This window comes from Engraulis encrasicolus, chromosome 15 (assembly GCF_034702125.1).
Source record: "Engraulis encrasicolus isolate BLACKSEA-1 chromosome 15, IST_EnEncr_1.0, whole genome shotgun sequence".
NCBI classification, from domain to species: Eukaryota; Metazoa; Chordata; class Actinopteri; order Clupeiformes; family Engraulidae; genus Engraulis; species Engraulis encrasicolus.
In genome coordinates, this window is record NC_085871.1 from 14,035,674 (window position 1) to 14,057,435 (window position 21,762).

General features: G+C 46.0%; 1 protein-coding gene across 1 annotated transcript in view; it reads right to left on the minus strand.

The window, feature by feature from the left end:
- The window catches only part of LOC134464463 (DNA ligase 1-like), a 1,830-nt gene extending 645 nt beyond the window's left edge, over positions 1-1,185 (minus strand). Inside the window, exons 1-3 of the mRNA XM_063217904.1 lie at positions 667-1,185; positions 444-512; positions 1-151 (exon numbers count right to left, since the gene is read on the minus strand). The exon at positions 1-151 is cut by the window's left edge and continues 645 nt beyond it. Of these exons, the coding sequence (XP_063073974.1) occupies positions 1-151; positions 444-512; positions 667-1,162 (716 nt within the window). The 5' untranslated portion in view covers positions 1,163-1,185. The remainder of the gene's footprint in view (positions 152-443; positions 513-666) is intronic.
- Between the last annotated feature and the right edge of the window lie 20,577 nt (positions 1,186-21,762).

Here is a 21,762-nt window from a genome sequence, read left to right on the forward strand (position 1 = left end):
TCCTTCTTCTCTTCCTCCATATCTTCCTCCTCCTTCTCCTCAACCAGAACTTCCTCCGCCTTCTCCTCATGCATGGTCAGATGACTCAACTCTCCAGCGTTAGGGACCAGCACAGGGGTCTCACTGTTCTGGAAAGGCTGATCACCTCCGCCTGGCAAGGGGAGAGGACATCCATTCAATCAATCAGTCAAATGAATCAATCGAGATGTATTTTTCTATAACACATTATGATCATTATCAATCAAAATGTATTTACACAAAGTATCACATTAACCTACTCAATTAATTTATTAACATACTGAAGTCATTCAATGTGCTTAAAAAGCTTAAAACATAAATCACTGTTCATGACATCATGTCAGAGAGAGGAGTAATTTTCTGTGGAAATATGTATGCTTTTTGTTTGTTTGTTTGTTTGTTTGTTTTCATTTTAAGCTACTTACAGCTGTCTCCTTTGCGCAAGTCCTTCGAAAGTTGCAACAGGTGACACAGCAGACCCATGTCAATGCCCACTGATAAAAAGATATTCAAAAGTCATCAGTTTGGGTTGTATACCAGACCATAATTCAAAGGTAACACTAGTGCTGTGAAAATACATGAAGATGAAGTGAGTTTGAGGAATACATAGTTTGAGCAACTGTGGAATACAAGTGGCATAATACTTACAGGACAAGTTGGCGTACACCATCTCCAGTACGCCAATACTAAGTGGAAGCTCAGCTTTGGCCTGAGCTGCCTCTCCCTCAGGCATGCCCACATGCACTACTGGGCCAGCAACATCCTGGCTGTTCTGGGTAGTGTGGACCAAGGGCTTGTAGAAGACTACGTTCCCAATTATTTCGTCCTCCACATTCTCCTCAGGTGTCTCCTTCCTCAACACAAGTGGATGTGTGACCTTCCTGGGTTCATCTTCGGCCTCCAAGATGATGTCCATGACATGGACCCCCTTCCTCTTTCTATCAGCCATTTCATGTCTCAGCTTCTTGGCATCTTTTCTGATTTTTTTCTTGCTTGGGTTTGTCATCCTCTTCCAGAGTCCTTTATCAGATTTCTTCTTGTAGATGTTATCTTCCTTAGTGCTCCCTGGTGAGCCTTTTTCGTCATAATTGGAGTTGTCCCCAGGAGCAGGTAGGCAGCAGCAGAGATAATCCTTAAGTCTCATTGTAAAAACAGCTGTCCTCTTTGGTGTCTCAAGTTAGACTGAGCTGATTTGGGCAAAATTACTGAAGATTCTAGTTTGAAAATTCTACTCTGGAATTCCAAAGTAAACATTCTATGGGATGTTGTCATGGCAATTAAGGTGATAGGTTGAATCTGAGCAACAAACCCTTTTAGAATGTTCATTTTGTACTGCCCAGCCCTGGCAGTTTGTGACCATTGGTTTTCAGGAAAGGCTAATTGTTGAGTTACAAATAACTAAAAAATGAGTGCCTTAAACACTTAAAATTGCATAATTATTAAATAAATTATCAATATATTATATGAATTGATCATGACATTTTGTGAAGCATGGATAGGTGGATGGGCAGGCCCAGACTGCACCATCCAATGCATGGATCCAATCTCAATCCATCCATTTTCCTTGATAATTCTGACTTTAGTCAGGGCTTTAGTTAAGTAATTTAGTTAAGTAAAGTAATTGGGTCAATGTACTCAAGTATCTATTTGAAAAAAAAAACTACTATAGAAATTACAAATGGGTAATTTAAATGACTTTGAACATGGCATGGCTGTTGGTGCCGATAGGGCTTGATTTGAGATTTCAGATGAGACTGGGATCTACTGGGATATTCACACACAACCATCTCTATGGCTTACAAAGAATGGTCCGAAAAGGAAAAAAAACACAGTGAGTGCCTTGTTGATGGCAGAGGTCAGAGGAGAATGGCCAGACTGGTTTGACCTGATACAAAGGCAACAGTAAGTCAAATAACCACTCATTACAACCGATGTATGCATAAGAGAATCTCTGATTACACAGCACATCAAATCTTGTGGAAAGTGAGCTACAGCAGCAGAAAAGCCCATTTGGTACCACTTCTGTCAGCTAAGAAAAAGAAATGGAGGCAACAATTTACACATGCTCACCATAAACGACTTCAGAAGATAGGAAAAATATTGCCTGGTCTGATGAGTCTTGATATCTACTGCAACACTCAGGTGGAATGGTTAGAATTTGGCGTCAACAACAACAAAACATTGACCCTGCCTTACATCAACGTCTCAGGCTGGAGATATAATGCCATTAATATATTTTCCATTTGAGCGAATTAGTACCAATTTATCTTAGTTGGAATGCCACAGCCTACCCGAGTATTGTTGCAGGCAGTTCAGGCAGTTCTGAAGGTAAAAGGGGCAGCACTAGAGAGGTGTTCTTAATCAAGTGGCCAGTGAGTGTATACTACTTTATACTGTACAGACATGTATAGACAAACATATAAATGTGTAATAAGATGCTTAAAGACAAATACACACAACCCTTCAAAGCAAATAGGAAAACTTGAACAGACACACACACACACACACACACACACACACACACACACACACACACACACACACACACACACACACACACACACACACACACACACACACACACACACACACACACACACACACACACACACACACACACACAAATACAGCCATGTAGCCTAGATAAAAGTCAGGGGCTAATGCTAGTCCTATCTGTAGGCAGGAGTGATGTGAAAAAGAGGCAGTGGTATCCCCTGCCTGGTGGTATCGCTGGTTTGATCAGATGCAATGCCTGAAAGCCACCGTGTGTGTGTGTGTGTGTGTGTGTGTGTGTGTGTGTGTGTGTGTGTGTGTGTGTGTGGGTGTGGGTGTGGGTGTTTGGAAGCGTGTGTGTGTGTGTGTGTGTGTGTGTGTGTGTGTGTGTGTGTGTGTGTGTGTGTGTGTGTGTGTGTGTGTGTGTGTGTGTGTGTGCGTGTGTGCGAGTGTGTGTGTGTGTGTGTGTGTGTGTGTGTGTGCGAGCGTGTGTGTGTGCGAGCGTGTGTGTCTGCGTGCGTGTGTGTGAGCTTGTGTGTGTGCGTGTGTGTGTGTGTGTCTGTGTGTGTATGTCTCGTGCTGAATAAACATCAGAGAGATCTGTCTGCTGCCTTCTTTCATAGCTGACAGGCCTCCTCTGCCCTCCTGCCAGGCCAGAGCCCCTCCATTACACACGCACGCACGCACACACGCACACGCACGCACGCACGCACACATACACACACACACACACACACACATACACATGCTGTGCATATGCACCTGGCTTTCAGTTGAACAGCTATCCCGATCAAACAGAGAGCTAAAGTGAAAGCGAGAGAGAGAGAGAGAGAGAGAGAGAGAGAGAGAGAGAGAGAGAGAGAGAGAGAGAGAGAGAGAGAGAGAGAGAGCACACAGCTGCCCTGGTATGGGGCCAAGTTGTCTATATCCTCCCTGTTCCACCTCTCTCTCTGCTACTCTATTTCTCTCCGCCACACTCCTCTCTTTATACATTTTTAATGACTAAATGAGTTCAGGCTCACAGTCTCAGTGTTGCTATCACGGCGATGAAGTGAGGAACTGACTGCTCGTATAAAACCCCAAATTATCTCATAATTGTCAAGAAGCCCAACCGTGTTGCTGCAAATAGCCGACACTCACCTGGGGATGGATTTACTATATAGCTGGCCTGGTTCCAGCTTATATCTTATATCAGAAGGTGGTCACAAGTAGGGACACAAGTTGATGGGGGAATTTTGAGGGTAAATGCAGAGGACACAATGTAATTTAACTTTTATTTGTATTAAAGATGGCCTCTCAACGTCATTTAATTAATATTGCCGTGTTCCCAATTGTTATTGAATGTGTTACGCGTTGGTCCTGTTTTAAAAAACGTTCTGGTTGCTTTGTTTCAAGACGTTTTTGCAAGCTGGCAAGGTGGCTTGTGGAGAAACGAGAGAGTGTTCCGTGTTTCTCGTGGAAATGCGTCTCTGATTGGCTCACTCCTCCTTCTCTCGAAGAAACGCGTCTCTGATTGGCTCAGTCCTCCAGTTCTTGGAGAGAATGTAATGGGAAACAGAGTCGCCACTTCCCCGGGTGGTACTGCACTATAGGGGCGCCAACGGAGGCGTGCATGCTCCATTCAGGGCTGTGCTCTTTCGACAGCGACCCCTAGGCGAGCTGCAGGCACGGAGCAACCACAGTGGGCTTGCTCTATGGATGAGGCTTTGTGCTGTGTGTGTACCTGAGAGTAGCAACCAGCTGATAGCTAAGCTAAGCCAGATTTCGGACCACCAGACGTTGCTTGTATTGAAAACAAGCAGAAAAAAATTACTCGACATGTTTTTAGAAAAATGGGTCGACATAAACCTTTGTGGCCAACGCCTTCTTTCGACGTGACGAAACACAGAAGGGCTTTCGTGATTCGCTCGTTTCTCTGCATTATTTATGTAAATTGGGAAACACCGGGAAACACAGCCAGGAGAGTTGACGCACCGCTATGAGAGCCTTGCAAGTGAGTTTAACTTGGGGTGACCGTCCGATCTTCGAAAGGAGTGAGTAAAACTGAGTTTTATCGGAAGTTGGCCTTTAATATGTTATGAGTAATAATATGTACGCATACTATTTAATACTACCTGTACAATGTTAGACTTTTGTACAATGTTTTGACTTTGGATAGGCAGTAAGATAAGCTACAAGTCTATGGGCACAAGGTTCTTGGTAGAAATACATTGTACATATTTCAGTATATTACATTTTATTATGGGCCGTTTTGACTTTTGATATACCATGGCTAGTTCCAGCTCCAGGGGTGCAAAGGACATCATATTTCTGAATTTTCTCATGAGAAATGTTCACACAATATTAACTTTTACAACTTTTGGCTTTGTTTTTATTTCTGATATAATACATCAAGCAGTCAGAGAGGCTATCTGCGTCGGGATGTGAGCTGAGGGGACAACTGACTCAGGTCATAATAATGTACTTCTGGATCTTACAGTAAACATCTGCAGTGTTGTGATTTGTTTAGTATATTTGATTTAGCATATGTGAGGTTTCATCTTGGAACAGAAGCAGTCAAGGAGGCCATAAATGTATGGACACAAAGTGATGGGAGAAATACATGGGTCATAATAATACACTTCCGGATAGGACGGTAAACTTCTGCAGAGATGCGCTTTCTTTGGTGTGTTGGATTTATAGGCCGTCAGAAAGGCTGGATGTTTTTTGGGGGGACAAGCAGAGGGCATAGTAATTCTGGATATACCGTACATTTCTGCAATGTTATGATTTAGCGTCCATTAGTATTTGTGTGGCTGCATCGTGGATGCAGTCAGGGGGGATATACTTGTTGAGGGGGCATGCATGGTTCTTCTGGATATTACCGTAAATGTTCTGCAATGTTAAATGCTTTGTTTGAATTATTTGATTTGTTATGTGTGGTCTTGCATGACAGGCAGAGAGGTAATACTGTAAGTGTCCAGACACAAGTCCCAGGGAGGGACATGCACAGGACATAACTTTTGAATATCATCGTAAACCTTTACGATGTTGTGCTTTGCTTGGTGTCTTTGATTTAGCATGCGGCACTCCAGCTAGGGCAGGCACACAGCCTCTAAATGAACAGACATAAGTTCACCCGACAACAGAACAGGATATTAAAGTAAGTATACTTCTGCAGTGTTTTGCTTTGATTCTAAATAGTAAGAGCAAGGTTATGGCTGAATGAATATTTATCCAAACAATGGCTTCAATTTGATGGGGGAAATCCACAGGATATGGCTGTTCTAATATGCAATCAATGGGCAGTAAACTTATAGGCCTACTGTACTTTGTTTTGATTCTTTTTAACAATACGTGTAACAGTTAGGCCTACTGTATAACTACCGAGTAGACTGCTGAGGGACAGTCAGATGGTCTGTTCATTTGCAGACAGAAATCCATGGGAAAATACACAGAAGAGTACACCAAACTTCAGCTACTACACAAAGGCCCGACAACAACAACAACAAAACCTTGCTGTTGAAGAAACCTGCCAATGTTCATATCCATTACAACTATGAAGGAACGACTTAGTGAACTGATGTCAACAGATCACTTTCATTTTTCGTCCAGATTGACAGGCTCATTATTATTATGGTATATGTATAAAGGGGTGGGGGGCTTCTGTAGATAAAAGAGGCACAGCACCAAAGTAAAGTTCTGTGTTTGTGCAGTGCACATATAGAGATCCCACATGGGGACACAGCAGGGGTTCTGCTGCTGATATAGAAGATTCTAGAATGTAAACACAAAGCTTCATGGGAATCTTCCAAAATATATGGATGGAATTGACAACTTCCCAGCCAAACACAAACACACAAATGCAGCCAGGCCTACATTCTCTCTTATTCACCCACTCATTCATTCTCTCATACTCGTGCATGCACAAAACTTGTTAGATGTGTGGTGGAAACTTTACTTTTCCCATCTGTCTGCAATTATTTGTTAATCAGTTTTTGCATCTATTAGTGTCCCTATGTACTTATTTACCGGATTCGCCCATTCTCTCCCAGAGGAAGGAATGGTCTGCCCAAAGAGGGTAGATAAGAGCAAGATACTTCAAGCTTTGACTTTTCCAGGATCCATGTGATGTCAGGTGAACGCCCCTTTTGGAGACCTTTGGTTAGGAGACCTCTGGAGTCTTGTGTTTGAGAATCAATGGAGTCCTCTTAGTGCTGTAGATGGCAGTAGCGCACATCTTGTTCAAGCCACCACCAAACATCACAAAAAGAGAAGGATGAGGAGACAGTGCCCCCTTAGGAGACCAAACTTGAGCATACTCTTTTGCATTGGGTGGGTGGAGTTTGAGTTACCCTCTTTGGTCTGTCCGTGTCCCCCAAACTTCCCCCCTCCATGCTCCATCAGCATGTAGAATTTCCTGGTTGCAACCATTGGCCTCAGGGGAGGTAATGAGCTAATGCCCCCTGTCCCTGTCCCTGTCCTTGCCGTCATGCTTTGGTAGCTGGGGACACAGCAAGACTCCTGCCAACCGGATTGCTGATTGAACTGGCTGGGCAGAGAGAAAAAAGTCATCCGAAAGGGCCCGTCCTCAATTCACAGCAATGTTATGAGGGCCCCATGTCTGGGCTAACTTGGTTCCCTGGTCTCGGGACTATAGTTACTGACCCCTCGTGCTGTAATAGGTGGATTACTTAGTGGACTCCCTACCTCCATCCAGCCATCCAGCCTAGATCCAGCGGCGACCTTCCCTTGATGAAGCCCCATCCCCCACCCCCGCTAAATTGGACGAAAAATGCAAATCTGATAATAGAACATTATAACTGCCATAGTGTGGTAATAGCACAGACATAATGTTGTTGAAATTAGCAATTTTATGATGGTGCTGGCCCGGTCGGGCCACCCCTATAGGACTGAACCTGCCTAGATCTGGAAACAAGATTGCCTGTCCCCTCTCCTCGTCCTCGTGTTGCGATAACCAGGGACTCAGTGGACTTTCCACCCCCTGCTCTTCCTCCTCCATCAGGATGCAGGATTGCAGGGCTGATGGGAAGTTGTTGATCCCTTTAGAGCGCAGCGGGAGGGCGGAAGATGATGGTCTCTTGGTGTCTGCAATCACGGTTGTGTGTACATTCAATTTCACTTCGAGTTCCTCCCCATCGTCTCCCCAAATACGCACTCACACACACACAAGCATACACATACGCATACACATGCGCATACACCAGAGACGTGCGGTCAGGGTAGGCAGGGTAGGCAGTGCCTACCCTGGGATAAATGTCTTAAAAATAAAAACTAACACGTGTTTAAAAAAATATTCTTCAGAGTTCACATAGGCCTACACAACAATAACATTGATTCAGCATAAATTATGAGCTGTTTAAAGTACAGTATACACAGGACAACGATCAAAAACCTAAGTAATCGCACGAAGCAAAGCGCTCAGGCTTGGGCAGGTTGCCGTGGCAACGCGCAGTCCCGGCTGGTAGCAGAGACAGGCTGAAAGCAGAGCTTTCGAATGCCAGCCAGGCAGCCCGGTAAGGCTCGCTTTTCCTCTGCCTACCCTGCCTTCAATGCTGTCAATGTAAAAGTTTGCGCATGCGTATTAAGTTGTCACATAGCTTGTCAATGGGACTAAAAGCAGAGCCTTTACTCTGTGGCGGGAGTATGTGAGCCAATCACAGCGCCCAAAATGAAAAATTGTTACAATTCAGGTAGTAGCCAATTTCTGCCCTACAGGCAGCTATGATAGCAACAACTAGCAAGGCAAGGCTTGTTCAAATCTCTAGCCGTATCGGAAAGAAAACATGGCAGTCTTTGGCTTTTTGTCTTTATTATTTTAAAAAATGCCGAGAAGTAGCAAGAAAGACGGTTCAAGTGACAGACAGCTGAGCCGTTTGCAATCGCTGCATTGTGGAAATATTCAACATCAGATGGGTAGCAGCTTCAAGTAGTTTGCACTGGGACAAAATGTCTTCATCATGTCAACCACCCCGGGCTTTTAATGGAACTAGCTTGCATGAAAAACACAGCCTAGGCTACTTGTGATTCTGCTTTAAGGTAAGATTCATCTAATTATTATGCTGCGGGTAGCCTTTTAACATGAACATGCTCAAGTTTTTTCGTGGTGCCTTTTGTTGTCACCGTTTGTCAGGGTGTTGACATTGAAGATTGGTTGTGCGGTGGTGGACATGAATAGACCGTGTGTGTGTTATTATGGACGCGAGATTGTTTTTTGAGCGTACGACATGACTCCATTTCCCTAATTTATTATGATGATGACTACGCAATGCGTGAGTTGTGTGGAGCCTGTTAGCAAGTGCAGCTGCGTTCTTTTGAAGTGCGCGGTGTGCGAGTCGAGATCAACGTGGAACAGGACGATTGACTGGGGATGGTTTCTCGGAGTGCTTCCGCACTCACAAATTGACTTTATTTGAAACACCTTGCACAACCGTAGCTGAAGTGTTTGATAATACTATCACGCACAAGAATGAGTCTCAGAAGTGGTTTCGTTGGTTTACTCGATACTGTCTGAATGCACGGGTCATGTTTGCAAGCAACCCGCCCCCTTGCCTACTTTCCTTCTTGTCTGTGAGTGTTTGATTATCAGCACAAAACGCGGCAGTGAGGCAGGAGCTGTTACCTAGGTTGGTTTATTGCTAAATGTAAATCGTTTCCCCCTCACATGCTATGGTGTGATTCACAGTTGGTGAACTAGACATTTTATCTTCAAAAGTAGGCTACACTGTGCCACCCTCCATCCATGTGAAACGCCCTGGCATTTGCAACAGAATAAACAGAAGAGCAACAAAATCAACTGCTAAAGCCAAAACTTAAAGCTTTCCCCCCAAAATGTTGTAGCTTTCTAAATTATTATTGTAAAATGTAGGCCTACAGGTCCTTAAAGGTGTACAAAGTATGGGTCCTGGAGCTAATTTGGCAATTTGGCAAAACAAATAAGTGTAGCTGGCCTTTTCAAGAAATTGAAATTATGTTTTCACTTATTGTTTCAGATTTAGGTCTACTGACAATGTCCAAATGTCTAAATAGTGTAGCCTATTTACTTATTTAGTTATTAGAGCTGTGGTGGTTAAGCACTGATGGCATCTTATAGCCTACTTTATATTTACAGTATTTAGAGAAACATAGGCCTACTAATTTGTTGCACATTAAAGACCATATCAGCATGTTTATGTGAATAGGCCTATTTGCCTATTCAAACCATACCTTGTGGCATAAGGCCCCCCTCTCTCTCTCACACACACACACACACACACACACACACACACACACACACACACACACACACACACACACACACACACACACACACACACACACACACACACGTTACATTTCAGATCTGCATGAAAGGGGACTATTTGTTCAAAGTTTTTAGTCTTTTGTAAAAGTTTTTAGCTGATAGTTACTCTCCAGATTTGGTTAAAATGCAGGAAATTGCATCTAAGAAATACATTTTTTTCTGGGGGAGGACCGAACCCACCGTTAATATATATATATATATAAATAGATATATATTCTATATTTACTGCCTACCCTACCATACCCTTCACTGCACGTCACTGACACACACACACACACAAGCATACACATACGCATACACATGCGCATACACATATGCATACGCATACACATATGCATAAAATGCATACGCATCCACACATGCATACACATACACATACACATACACATACACGCAAACAAGCATTTGAAGGTGTATACAGCAGCCATCAGCATGCAAATTCACACACACACACACACACACACACACACACACACACACACACACACACACACACACACACACACACACACACACACACACACACACACACACACAAGCAAACACATTAACACTTTCCTGATGATGCCTATTGCTCACAGCCTCAGTCACTGAGAATGCCATGGGAGAAAAACACGCAATTTCCATGCTCAAAGTGAACGCAATTTATGCTGTCAAACCTTAGATTAAATTGCTCTCATTTCCCTATGAGCTAACTAGTGCCTGTTTTCCACTGTCGTTTTTCTGGTAGGCCTATAGCTCGACACAGCGCGACTCAGCCACCACTTTTTGCTTTTCGAATAGGCATGACACAGCTCAATCGTAAAGCAAAAAGTGGTGGCTGAGTCGCGCTGTGTCGAGCTGTAGTCCTAGCAGAAATCCGGCAGTGGAAAAGAGGCATAAGTCAGTGTGTGTGTGTGTGTGTGTGTGTGTGTGTGTGTGTGTGTGTGTGTGTGTGTGTGTGTGTGTGTGTGTGTGTGTGTGTGTGTGTGTGTAGAATAACATGATGCCTGCATAAATATTTCAGTTTGCTAGCCATCTGTGTCAGAGCATGTAGGGTAATAGACACTCCAACTAGTTGCTACTTTTCTCAGTTGCAGCTTGATAATTTCAGCATTTCACTATGAGCAAAATTTTGTCTTATAGCACTTTGTCATTGTATAGTTTCTGTTACAACATTACTTCTGACCCCACATCACAGTAAATTATTGCTGCTGGAGTTGATTTCTGCATTGTCTGGCTGGCAAAACTGGCGTGCGTTTCTCAAGAGCATAGGCCTAATTGTTAATCAGTTAGCAACATGGGTAGTTGCCAATGGGAGATTGCATTGCAAACAACAAAGTACTGTAGCTAACATAGTTAGCAGCTATGGTTTTGAGAAATGCACTGCTGGCTGGCCATAATTATGACTGTGTGTATGGCTGTGTGTATGGGCAAAGCCCACAGCACATTAAATTACTACTGGTGGAGTTCATTTCTGCATTGTCTTGCTGGCCAAATTGGCTGGGTTGTCACTGTGTTTGTGTGTGTGAGCAGGGAAGTCGACAGGGAGGGACAAATGGGTCAGTTGTCCCAGGCCCAGGGAGAGAGGGGGCCCATAATTGGATCCTCATTATATTGTATGTATTGGGTTTGGGGCCCTTTCAGATGACTTTGTCCCGGGCCCATCCAAAGCTGTCAGCGGCCCTGTGCATGAGCATAGGGGGTGCAGCCAATGCACCAGTGCACCCCTGATGCCTTGGCTTTGAACCTGGCCACAATGGCCATCATTTTCTGCTACTGGCAGAGGAAGGGAGACGTAGGCCAGGACCCCCCCCAAAGGCAATCACTCTACGAGGAGGGCCTCTGGGCCTCTGGGTTGCCTGGGCAGATGGAGGCGCTGTGTATGAGATGAGAGTTTGGCCCTGTGTCTAATAACGCTTTTCTATGCATTATGTTGAGAGAGAGAGTGACAGACAGACAGACAAAACACACACACGCACACACACACACTAGGGTGTAAATCACAGCTTCCATGATGATACGATTCTCGATTCACGATTTTCGATACTCAAGAATGCCCCACGATGCGATTCGATATTTTTCCAAATACTTTTCCTCTTCTATTATGTTGCACAATAATAACAGCTAGGACATTGGCCAGGGATCAACAATTAGATTGTTTTCGATATCACTTTTGGCAGAGAGATAGTAAGAAAATCAGCGTATAGGCCAAATCCCATTTCTAATTTCTACCCCTACCCCTATTCCTACGCCTTCCCTTTGACCCTCACCATTTCAAACAGAGTAGCAAGGGGTAGGGCGTGAAATGTAAACCCTACGAATTGAGACACTCCAATAGAGCAGTGTTTCCCAACCTTTTTTGTGCCAAGGCACACTTTTTCCCTTGAAAAAATCTCGCGGCACACCACCAACCAAAAATGATGAAATAATGAAAGCAAATTATTCTCTGATAAGAATGACTATATTGTTAATATAGGCGGCTACAAAATGTCTTGAATAGCAATCAAATAAACACAAAACTGTATTTTTTTGTCATATTTTATATTTCCTCTTTCAAATAAAAAGTGCACTTAATGTTCACTTCTTAAAGAAGCTATAAACTTCAAAGTAGGCCTACAATTTACAATTATTGTTATTCTGTCCAAAAGCATTCTATTGGTAGGAATACAGGAAATAATGCTTATTATGACAGTAGCAACATTTGGGAAATATTTCACTGAAGATGCATACAAATATCAATCTCTGTATATTTTACTCACTTAATCTTAATGTGAAACCTATCTTTCACCTTTGGCTAAGGCCCGCCCTAAAATGCTGTTCGACCACAATCACGGCGCTGCAAAAGCGTCGGTCAGAAGAAGTCGGACAGTTTGACAGCGCTCCATGAACTCAAAGCGGAAATCTCATGTTTTCAAATGCAAGATATTACGGTCATATTATTATTATTATTAAAAACTGATTGGAAATTGTGCCTGGGGTGTTTGTGACAAAGGTGCAAGTTTCCCGCGAGGTAACAGGAGGTAGCCTAATCGCTTTCGAACCGGGCTAATTATATGCTTACCGGCAGTTGGATAGTCTGGCTTGAAGGGTCTCTGCATCCTCACACTCGACTAGAAAGCACGCGGACCAACAAACTACGTTGTGTGCTCAATCATGCCACCACCTCACTCGTTTAACTTTTCAGTAAGGTTGTAAGCAAAACACAAATCTGTTTCAGGGTAGGATTTTGGTTTTCTGACCTAATTTAATGAAGAAACAGCGCTAGCAAAGTTAACTATCAGTCACGTCAGGAGGATTGTTTTGACTAGCAGCTGATGGACATCTTTTTGTTAGGGCTACTGAAGATGCATCAATGCAATTCGCTACCTGCTGCCACCTAGTGATAAGGAATTATTTCATGCTTAGGACGCCAGTCAACAGCAGACACCGGCTACTAGAAAATGACATAGGCATTATTTGCTGATAATAACGATGAATTAAAAAAAAAAAAAAAAATCCCCAAGAATTTTCCACGGCACACCTGCCGCGGCACAGTGGTTGGGAAACACTCCAATAGAGCGAAACAGCAGCAGAGTCCGTATGAACTTCCTGATATCCTCCTGCAGCCAAATATTGCTGTTCACCTCCACCCATGGGTCATCATCAACAGTCTCATCTGATACATGCTGCTGTTGTAGTCACTGCTATTGTTGCTGCTGTCAAGGTCCTCAGAGAAAAGGAGCTAACATTCACACACACGCACACAGACACACACGCAGGCACACACGCAGGCACGCACGTAGGCACGCACACACACATGCGCAAGCACACACACACACACACACACACACACACACACACACACACACACACACACACACACACACACACACACACACACACACACACACACTGGGCTGGGCTCAGTGACTCATTTGTGTTTCTACATTTTACTCTGTGGTCAGGCATGCATAGCAGGTGCTGTCATAGCCCCAGCTATATCATTTAAAGGTAAATACAGATTATTAAAAAAATATTAATTCCTCCCCGAAAACTGTTCTTGTGACTGTCTGACTCTCCCTTCTCTCAGGCCCCTTTCTCATTTTTCTTTCTTTCCATCACACACATACACACACACACACACACACACACACACACACACACACACACACACGCATGCACGCACGCACGCACGCACGCACGCACGCACGCACTCACACAATGTAGGATAGCCATCTGTTCCCTGAACTGTTTGAGTCCTGTTGACTCTTACAACTGATGCCTGTGGGAGGTCTGCACTGTTTTCATGCACCCCTGCTGACCTTTGGGCAGACAAAAATGAGGAGAAATGAACAAGCACGTTGGAGGGAGAGAGAGAAAGAGAAGAGCAAAGGAGGGAGAGGGAGAGAGAGAGATGAAGAAGAAGAAGAAGAAGAAGAAGAAGAAGAAGAAGAAGAAGAAGAAAAAGAAGAAGAAGAAGAAGAGAAAGAAGAAAAAAACAGAATGAAAAGAGATAGTTTGTTTCTTTTGTCAAAGGCAGCGGCCCTTGTGGCTCTTGCTATGTCTGCCTCCACAGCCTTTGTGTTTGGATTGTATTCTATTCACCTGGCTGGTTCCCCATTCAGAGGGAGATTGGCCCAGCCTTGGACCTCGACCTCTGGGTAGTGTTTTTGATTCTTAGCGGGAGAGGGGGCGCAGGATGCTCTGGTCTGGTGCTGCCATCAGGTAAATACAGATCCCCAGGAGCTGATCAGGACCACTGGACCACCGCTGTTGCTACTGTTGCTGGAGACTAACCCAGTGCTGTTATTTTGAATCAGTCAGCTCTTGTGTTGTCTCTGGTGGGCTACTCTCTCTCTCTCTCTCTCTCTCTCTCTCTCTCTCTCTCTCTCTCTCTCTCTCTCTCTCTCTCTCTCTCTCTCTCTCTCTCTCTCTCTCTCTCTCTCACACACACACACAGAGAGGATAGTGCTACCTAATGTTCTCTTTCTGGTTGGCAACGCTATTGTAGATATGTGATATTTTTCACTTTCTTAGATTCACTGGGCTATATCAGAGAGACTTCCTCTTTCAGTTCCAGTCAGAGAGCAGTGAGGTGTGTGTAGCAATGTGATGTTGAGCTGAGGTATCTGTTTTAGTTATTGCAGTGAGGCAGTGTAAAGCTACAATACGGCAACACAACTGGTACGCTTTGCTAGCCAACAGTACAGATTAAACGCAATAAGTCTGACCATTCAGGTTAGAAGTGTTCAAAACAAAATTACTAGGAACTTTGTGAAAGACAGCTACTCTAATGGGGGTTGGGTAGACTTGCAGTGCTGGGCAATGTTTAAGAACAGAATGGGGGTGATTGTAATACTCAAGTTCAACAAGTTCAACAATGTGGTTTGGGAAAAGAAAAAAAGCATTAGTCTTGCATCGTTGGCATTGTAGAAATACAGCTGTGTTGTCTGGTTTAAGACCTATAGGCAACGTGTTCAAGTTACTGTGTTCAAAATTTCAAATCCTTCTAGCCAACATAGTTTACACCTCCTTGTTAAAACAATGCCTCATTCAAATAATATCTGGCCCTGTTTTTCCATTTATATTGCCAAGGCTTTACCTGCATCAAGACCAAACAGGCTGTTTTCATGGTTTACAGTCAAATATTGTGAATCTGAATTTGAGCCAACATTTTGCAGCAGCATAATAGTCAAAGGTCTATCTGTCTCTCTGTCTTTGTCTCTCTGTCGCTGTCTCTCTGTCTGTCTGTCCGTCTCTCTCTCTCTTTGTGCATGTTTTTGTGTTCCTTTCGTTTCGTGTGTGTGTGTGTGTGTGTGTGTGTGTGTGTGTGTGTGTGTGTGTGTGTGTGTGTGTGTGTGTGACGGAGTGATCCCCACCGTCACGTCTTGAAGCGCTTCTGGTCTAAAAATAGCGCTTGTGGCCAGTGAAATCACTATTGATGAAATAGGAACAATGATAGCGGTACAAACTTTTTCTACTGTTTTTAAACACACGGACACAAAAGGGTGCTTTGGTGCACAGGGACAAACATTGTGGGATGGGGGTGAAACAAAAGGGGCCGCGGGAAAGCGGCAGAGTGTGAGAGTTTGGAAATATTTGTGTTTTTGTTATTTTTTTGTGCTTATGCAAACTGAACGGTGCTTGTGACTTTTTCCAACCGTGGCATGAAGCGCGCCATGCTGCACGAGTCAGCAAGCTCACGGAACAGTTGGACAATGTTAAAAACCTGAAAGAAGAGAACAATGACTTACCAGATACTTACCTGCGTGTGATCCTTGCTCGGCCAAGCCGAGTGAATGCGAGCTCACTTCCTTATTCGTGAGGAAGCGCGGAAACCGCGGAGGGATACAAGGAATGTCATGTCGATTTTGTTTATGAATTATTTTTGCTGTTTAAAGCGTTTGGTTACATTCTTATTGTTTTGTAATTTTTGTTTTCATAGTTTATTGTGTTTAAAATTGTTTTGAGCAATATATGTGTGTCAGGAGAGATAATTAATGTTTAGTAAGAAACTAGTCCCGTATGGGAGGAGTTCTTCTGGTATATTACCGGTGCATTTGCAATGGAGAGGGAGTCTTAATTTGACCTCTGCTGTGAGAGGGTCTCCTGTTACCTCATGTCTGCTCTAGACGGTTTTGGACTTTGATTTAATTATTATTATTATTATTTTTGTTTTGTTAAGTGTTAGTGTTAGTCTTGTCTGTCCACCTGCCGGCAGCCTATTTAAAAAATAAAAAAAATCCTTCATCTGCTTGGAACCACCGTCTCCTGGTACATTCCTCAGCCGCTTGACCTCACTATCTTACATTTGGTGGCAGCGGAAAACTACCAGTGGCTTGAGGTTTACCATGGAGAACATGCAGTAAGATGGCGCCGAAGAAGAAGACAAAGACCGACACCATGGCACAAAGCAAAGCAGCAGAAGAAGAGATGCTTTCCGGTGAGAAGGAAATGCAAGTTGAAGACAACATGAATGAGTTAATGAAGATGTTTGATGGCTTCATGAAGAACCAACAGGCGCATGAACAGCGCTATGAAAAGGACTTGGCCCGACAGGAGCAGAGGTGGAAGCAGTTGCAGCACCAGTTCACTCTGCTGCAAGGAGAGGTGACCCGGGAGAGGCAGGAGAGACCGGCAGCACCATGGGGGTTTTCAGCATCTGCTCCAGTATCTGCAGTCACAAGCCCAGTGGCAAGACCAGCTCCATCGAACCAAGCAGCAGCAGTGACGGCGGCAACAACAACGTCAACCACAGCAGCAGCAGCAGTGGTTCCGGAGGTAGCGACGACATCGACAGCAGTGGCAGTAGCTCCAGAGGCGGCGACAGCTCCAGTGGTGACAGTGACGGCAGCTCCCGTGATGGATCCAGCGACGACATCAGCAACGGCAGCAGTGGTGAGTCCAGAGGCGGCAGCAGCTCCCATGATGGCTCCAGTGATGACGTCGGCAGTAGCAACAGTGGTTCCAGGGGCGTCACCAGTTCCAGTGTTGGCAGTGGCGTTGGCTCCGATGACGGCTCCAGCGGTGACAACAGCGGCTCCAGTGGCAGAGGCGACAACAACAACAACAGCAGCAGCAGCAGCTCCAGTGATGACTTCAGCAGCTCCAGGAAGCATCCCAGCATCCCCCGTTCCAGGGACACAGTGGCAGGGTAATGTGGCAAGTCCTGTGCCAGGAGTATACCCGCAGGTGTTTTCATATGCTGGCTGGAGAGGTCCGAAAATGCAGAAGTACACGGAGGGAGAAGACATCGAGCACTTCTTGACTGGCTTCGAACGCATTGCTGGCGCGAGTGGTTGCCCCAGAGAGCAATGGGCAATGCACTTGGTCCCTTTGTTGACTGGCAAGGCCAAAGCAGCATATATTGCCATGGACTTTGAGCAGACCATGAAATATGACTCAGTGAAGACCGCCATACTGGAGAAATTTGAAATAAACCCAGAGACCTACAGACAGCGGTTTCGTGCACTGGATGTGCAACATGATGAGACCCCAAAAGAGCTGTATGTTCGGCTGAAAGACTTGTACGACAAGTGGGTGTGCCCGAAGACTCGGACCAAGGAGGAGATTGGCGAGCTTCTGGTGCTAGAACAGTTTCTGAAGATGGTCAACGGTGAGGTGCGTTTGTGGATCAAGAAGCATAATCCCAAGGATGCGAAGGAGGCAGTCAGCTTGGCAGATGCTTTCATGGCGGCGCAGAGCAGCGGAAGGCCATACAAGCTGGGCGCAACACGGACCTACCACACACCAATGCCAGGTAAAGCAGATGGGGGGCAGTCTGCAAACCTAGGGAGACGTGACCAGGGCCCTCCAAGACCAGGGCCACCCAGAGACTTTAAAGAGCAACCAGTGTGCTATCATTGTGGCCAGGCGGGCCACATCAAGCCAAAATGCCCCAACAGGAAGCCCAAGGATGCTCACGTGTGCTGCACTCCCAATGGCGCTGGTGAGCAGGACATTCAGCAAGAGTCCTTGGCGGAGGTGATCATCAGTGGAAGAAAGCTCAAGGCCCTCATCGACACGGGAAGCAGCCAAACACTGGTGGGTGCCAAATGGGTGCCGAAGGACACAGTGCAGACTGAGCTCCCAGTGCAGATACGCTGTGTCCATGGAGATGTGGTGTCATACCCAACAGCTGACATCTACATGCAGATCGCGGGTCAAGAATATCTGGTGTCTGTGTGTGTAGCTGAGCACTTACCTCATCCAGTGGTGCTGGGCAGAGACATTCCGGGACTGGTGCATCTGATGGATCCTGTGGAGTGCAACATGGTGGTGACGAGAGCCAAGGCAAAGGAGGCGGGGCCAGATGTGTCGTGGGACGTACTTCCGTATGCAGATGCTCCACGCAAGACCAGGCAGCAACGGAGGCAGGACCGTTTCAGAGGGACGAGCCTACCAGAGACACTCCCACTTCCAGACGCGGGTGAGCTTGATCCTTTTCACCTACCACCTGACATTAGAGAGCTCCAGGCATCAGATGTCACTTTGAAATCCTGTTTTAAAGACTTACAGCCAGATGCAGAGGGCAATTCTGAGGGTGCTAAGTTCAGGCTGAAAGATGGCATCCTTTATCGTCATGGCGACGGAGGAGAGCAGCTAGTAATGCCAAAGCCTCTCCGCACAATGGTGTTAGAACTGGGACACTCAGTACCATATGCTGGACACTTGGGGCAGAACAAGAGCTGGGACAGAGTATCCAGAAGGTTCTACTGGCCAAACATCTACATGGACCTGATGAATTTCTGCAAGTCTTGTCCAGAATGCCAGCTGAGGGCGAAAGGGGGGAAACTGAAAGTGCCACTAATCCCAATGCCTATCATTGATGTTCCTTTTAGTAGGATAGGAATGGATATCGTGGGCCCCCTGGAGCGGAGCAAGCGTGGCAACCGCTACATCCTGGTGGTGGTGGACTACGCAACGAGATACCCAGAGGCGTTTCCCTTGAGGCAAGTCAAGGCCAGGCAAGTGGCCAATGCTCTGCTACAGCTGGTGACCAGAGTCGGAATCCCGCACGAGGTATTGACGGACCAGGGCACCAACTTCACATCCAAGCTGCTCAAGCAGGTCTACCAGTACCTTGGGATCAAAGGAATCAAGACAACACCGTACCATCCTCAAACTGACGGGTTAGTGGAAAGATTCAATCAAACACTAAAGAGCATGTTACGCAAGTTTGTTGCAGATTCTGGCGCAGACTGGGACGAATGGCTACCATACCTGCTGTTTGCGTATCGTGAAGTCCCACAAGCCTCGACAGGATTCTCACCGTTCGAGTTGCTGTATGGCAGAGAAGTGCGAGGCCCATTGGATGTCATGAAGGAGGCGTTGGAAGGCCAGCAACCACAGCAAGGTATGAACATTCTATCATACGTCATCAAAATGCGTGATAAGATGGAGTCTCTTACCGAGCAGGTGCAGGAGAACATGAAGGTGGCCCAGGCAACGCAGAAGAGTTGGTACGACCGATCTGCGAGAGACCGTTCCTTCAAGCCGGGACAGCAAGTCCTGCTGTTGTTGCCCACGACGGAGAGTAGCCTCCTGGCAAAATGGCAAGGACCGTTCACCGTGCACAGGAAGGTAGGCAAAGTCACCTATGAAATTCTCATGCCAGGCCGGAAGAGGGACAAGCAGACCTTCCACGTCAACATGCTGAAGGAGTGGCAAGTCCGGGACGCAGCAGTGGCCAGGCGGGTGGAGGAAGAGGAGGATGCTGAAGAGCAGTTCTTTCCGGTGGAGCAGAGTGCAGAGGTGAGCCCAGATCTATCTCATCTTTCACCAGAGTGCCAACAGGAGCTGGAGGCCTGCATTCCAGAGGGCGTGTTCTCAGAAGCTCCAGGACGGACGCAGCTGGTGCAGCACCGAATCCAACTCAAGGCTCCAGGACCAGTGAGACTTCCAGGCTACCGCATCCCTGCTCAACTCCTACCCAAGATCAGGCAAGAAATTGAGACAATGCTGGAGATGGGCATCATTGAGCCCTCTCATAGTGAATGGTCATGTCCTGTAGTACTTGTCCCTAAAAAAGATGGCAGTCTTAGATTTTGCATGGACTTTAGACAACTTAATGCAATCTCTGCTTTTGATCCTTATCCCATGCCCAGGATCGATGAGCTGATAGACCGGCTTGGCGGAGCCAAATTCTTGACGACACTCGATCTCAGCAAGGGATATTGGCAGGTGCCTCTTGAAGAGGGCACCAAAGAACTAACCGCTTTCAGAACCCCCTTTGGTTTCTTTCAGTTCACCATGATGCCATTCGGCCTGCAGGGGGCACCAGCCACTTTTCAGCGGTTAATGGACCAGGTGCTGGACGGGGCCCCGGGGGTACGCATCAGCTTACCTGGACGATGTGGTCATCTACTCTACCTCCTGGGAAGACCACCTGACCCATGTCCGAGATGTGCTCCAGAGAATCCAGGCAGCCGGACTGACCGTGAACCCAGGAAAGTGTGCCATTGCTCAGACAGAGGTGCAGTACCTGGGCTATGTGATTGGCGGGGGGAAGATCAAGCCGCAAGTTGGCAAAGTCAGTGCCATCATGGACACACCCAGACCCACAACAAAGAAGCAGGTGCGTTCTTTCCTTGGGGTAGTGGGGTGGTATAGAAGATTCGTACCTAACTTTGCTAACCGGGCTGCCCCATTGATTGAACTGACCCGCAAATCCAACCCCAACAGAGTACAATGGTCAGATGAATGTGACAATGCTTTTAACGATCTGAGAAGTTGTCTGTGTAGTGACCCTATTTTGCAGAACCCTGACTTCAGCCAGCCGTTCACCGTGCAGACGGACGCTTCCGGAGTGGGCCTTGGCGCGGTGCTGCTGCAGGGCGAGCCAGGTGACCAGAAACCAGTGGTGTACCTCAGCAGGAAACTCTTCCCCCGTGAGCTCCGCTACTCGACGGTGGAGAAGGAGTGCCTGGCGATAAAGTGGGCTCTCGAGTCGCTGAGATACTACCTGGTCGGGTCAGACTTCATCCTGGAGACGGACCACAGAGCCTTGAAGTGGTTGCACCAGATGAAAGACACCAACTCCAGAGTTACCCGGTGGTACCTCTCGCTTCAGCCCTTCAAGTTCGAGGTTCGCTACAGGGCGGGTCCAGAGAACATCACAGCTGACTACCTTTCTCGGGTTTTCGAGGACGAAAATCCTTGAGGAGGGGGTAATGTGACGGAGTGATCCCCACCGTCACGTCTTGAAGCGCTTCTGGTCTAAAAATAGCGCTTGTGGCCAGTGAAATCACTATTGATGAAATAGGAACAATGATAGCGGTACAAACTTTTTCTACTGTTTTTAAACACACGGACACAAAAGGGTGCTTTGGTGCACATGGACAAACATTGTGGGATGGGGGGTGAAACAAAAGGGTGCCGCGGGAAAGCGGCAGAGTGTGAGTTTGGAAATATTTGTGTTTGTTATTTTTTTTTTGTGCTTATGCAAACTGAACGGTGCTTGTGACTTTTTCCAACCGTAGCATGAA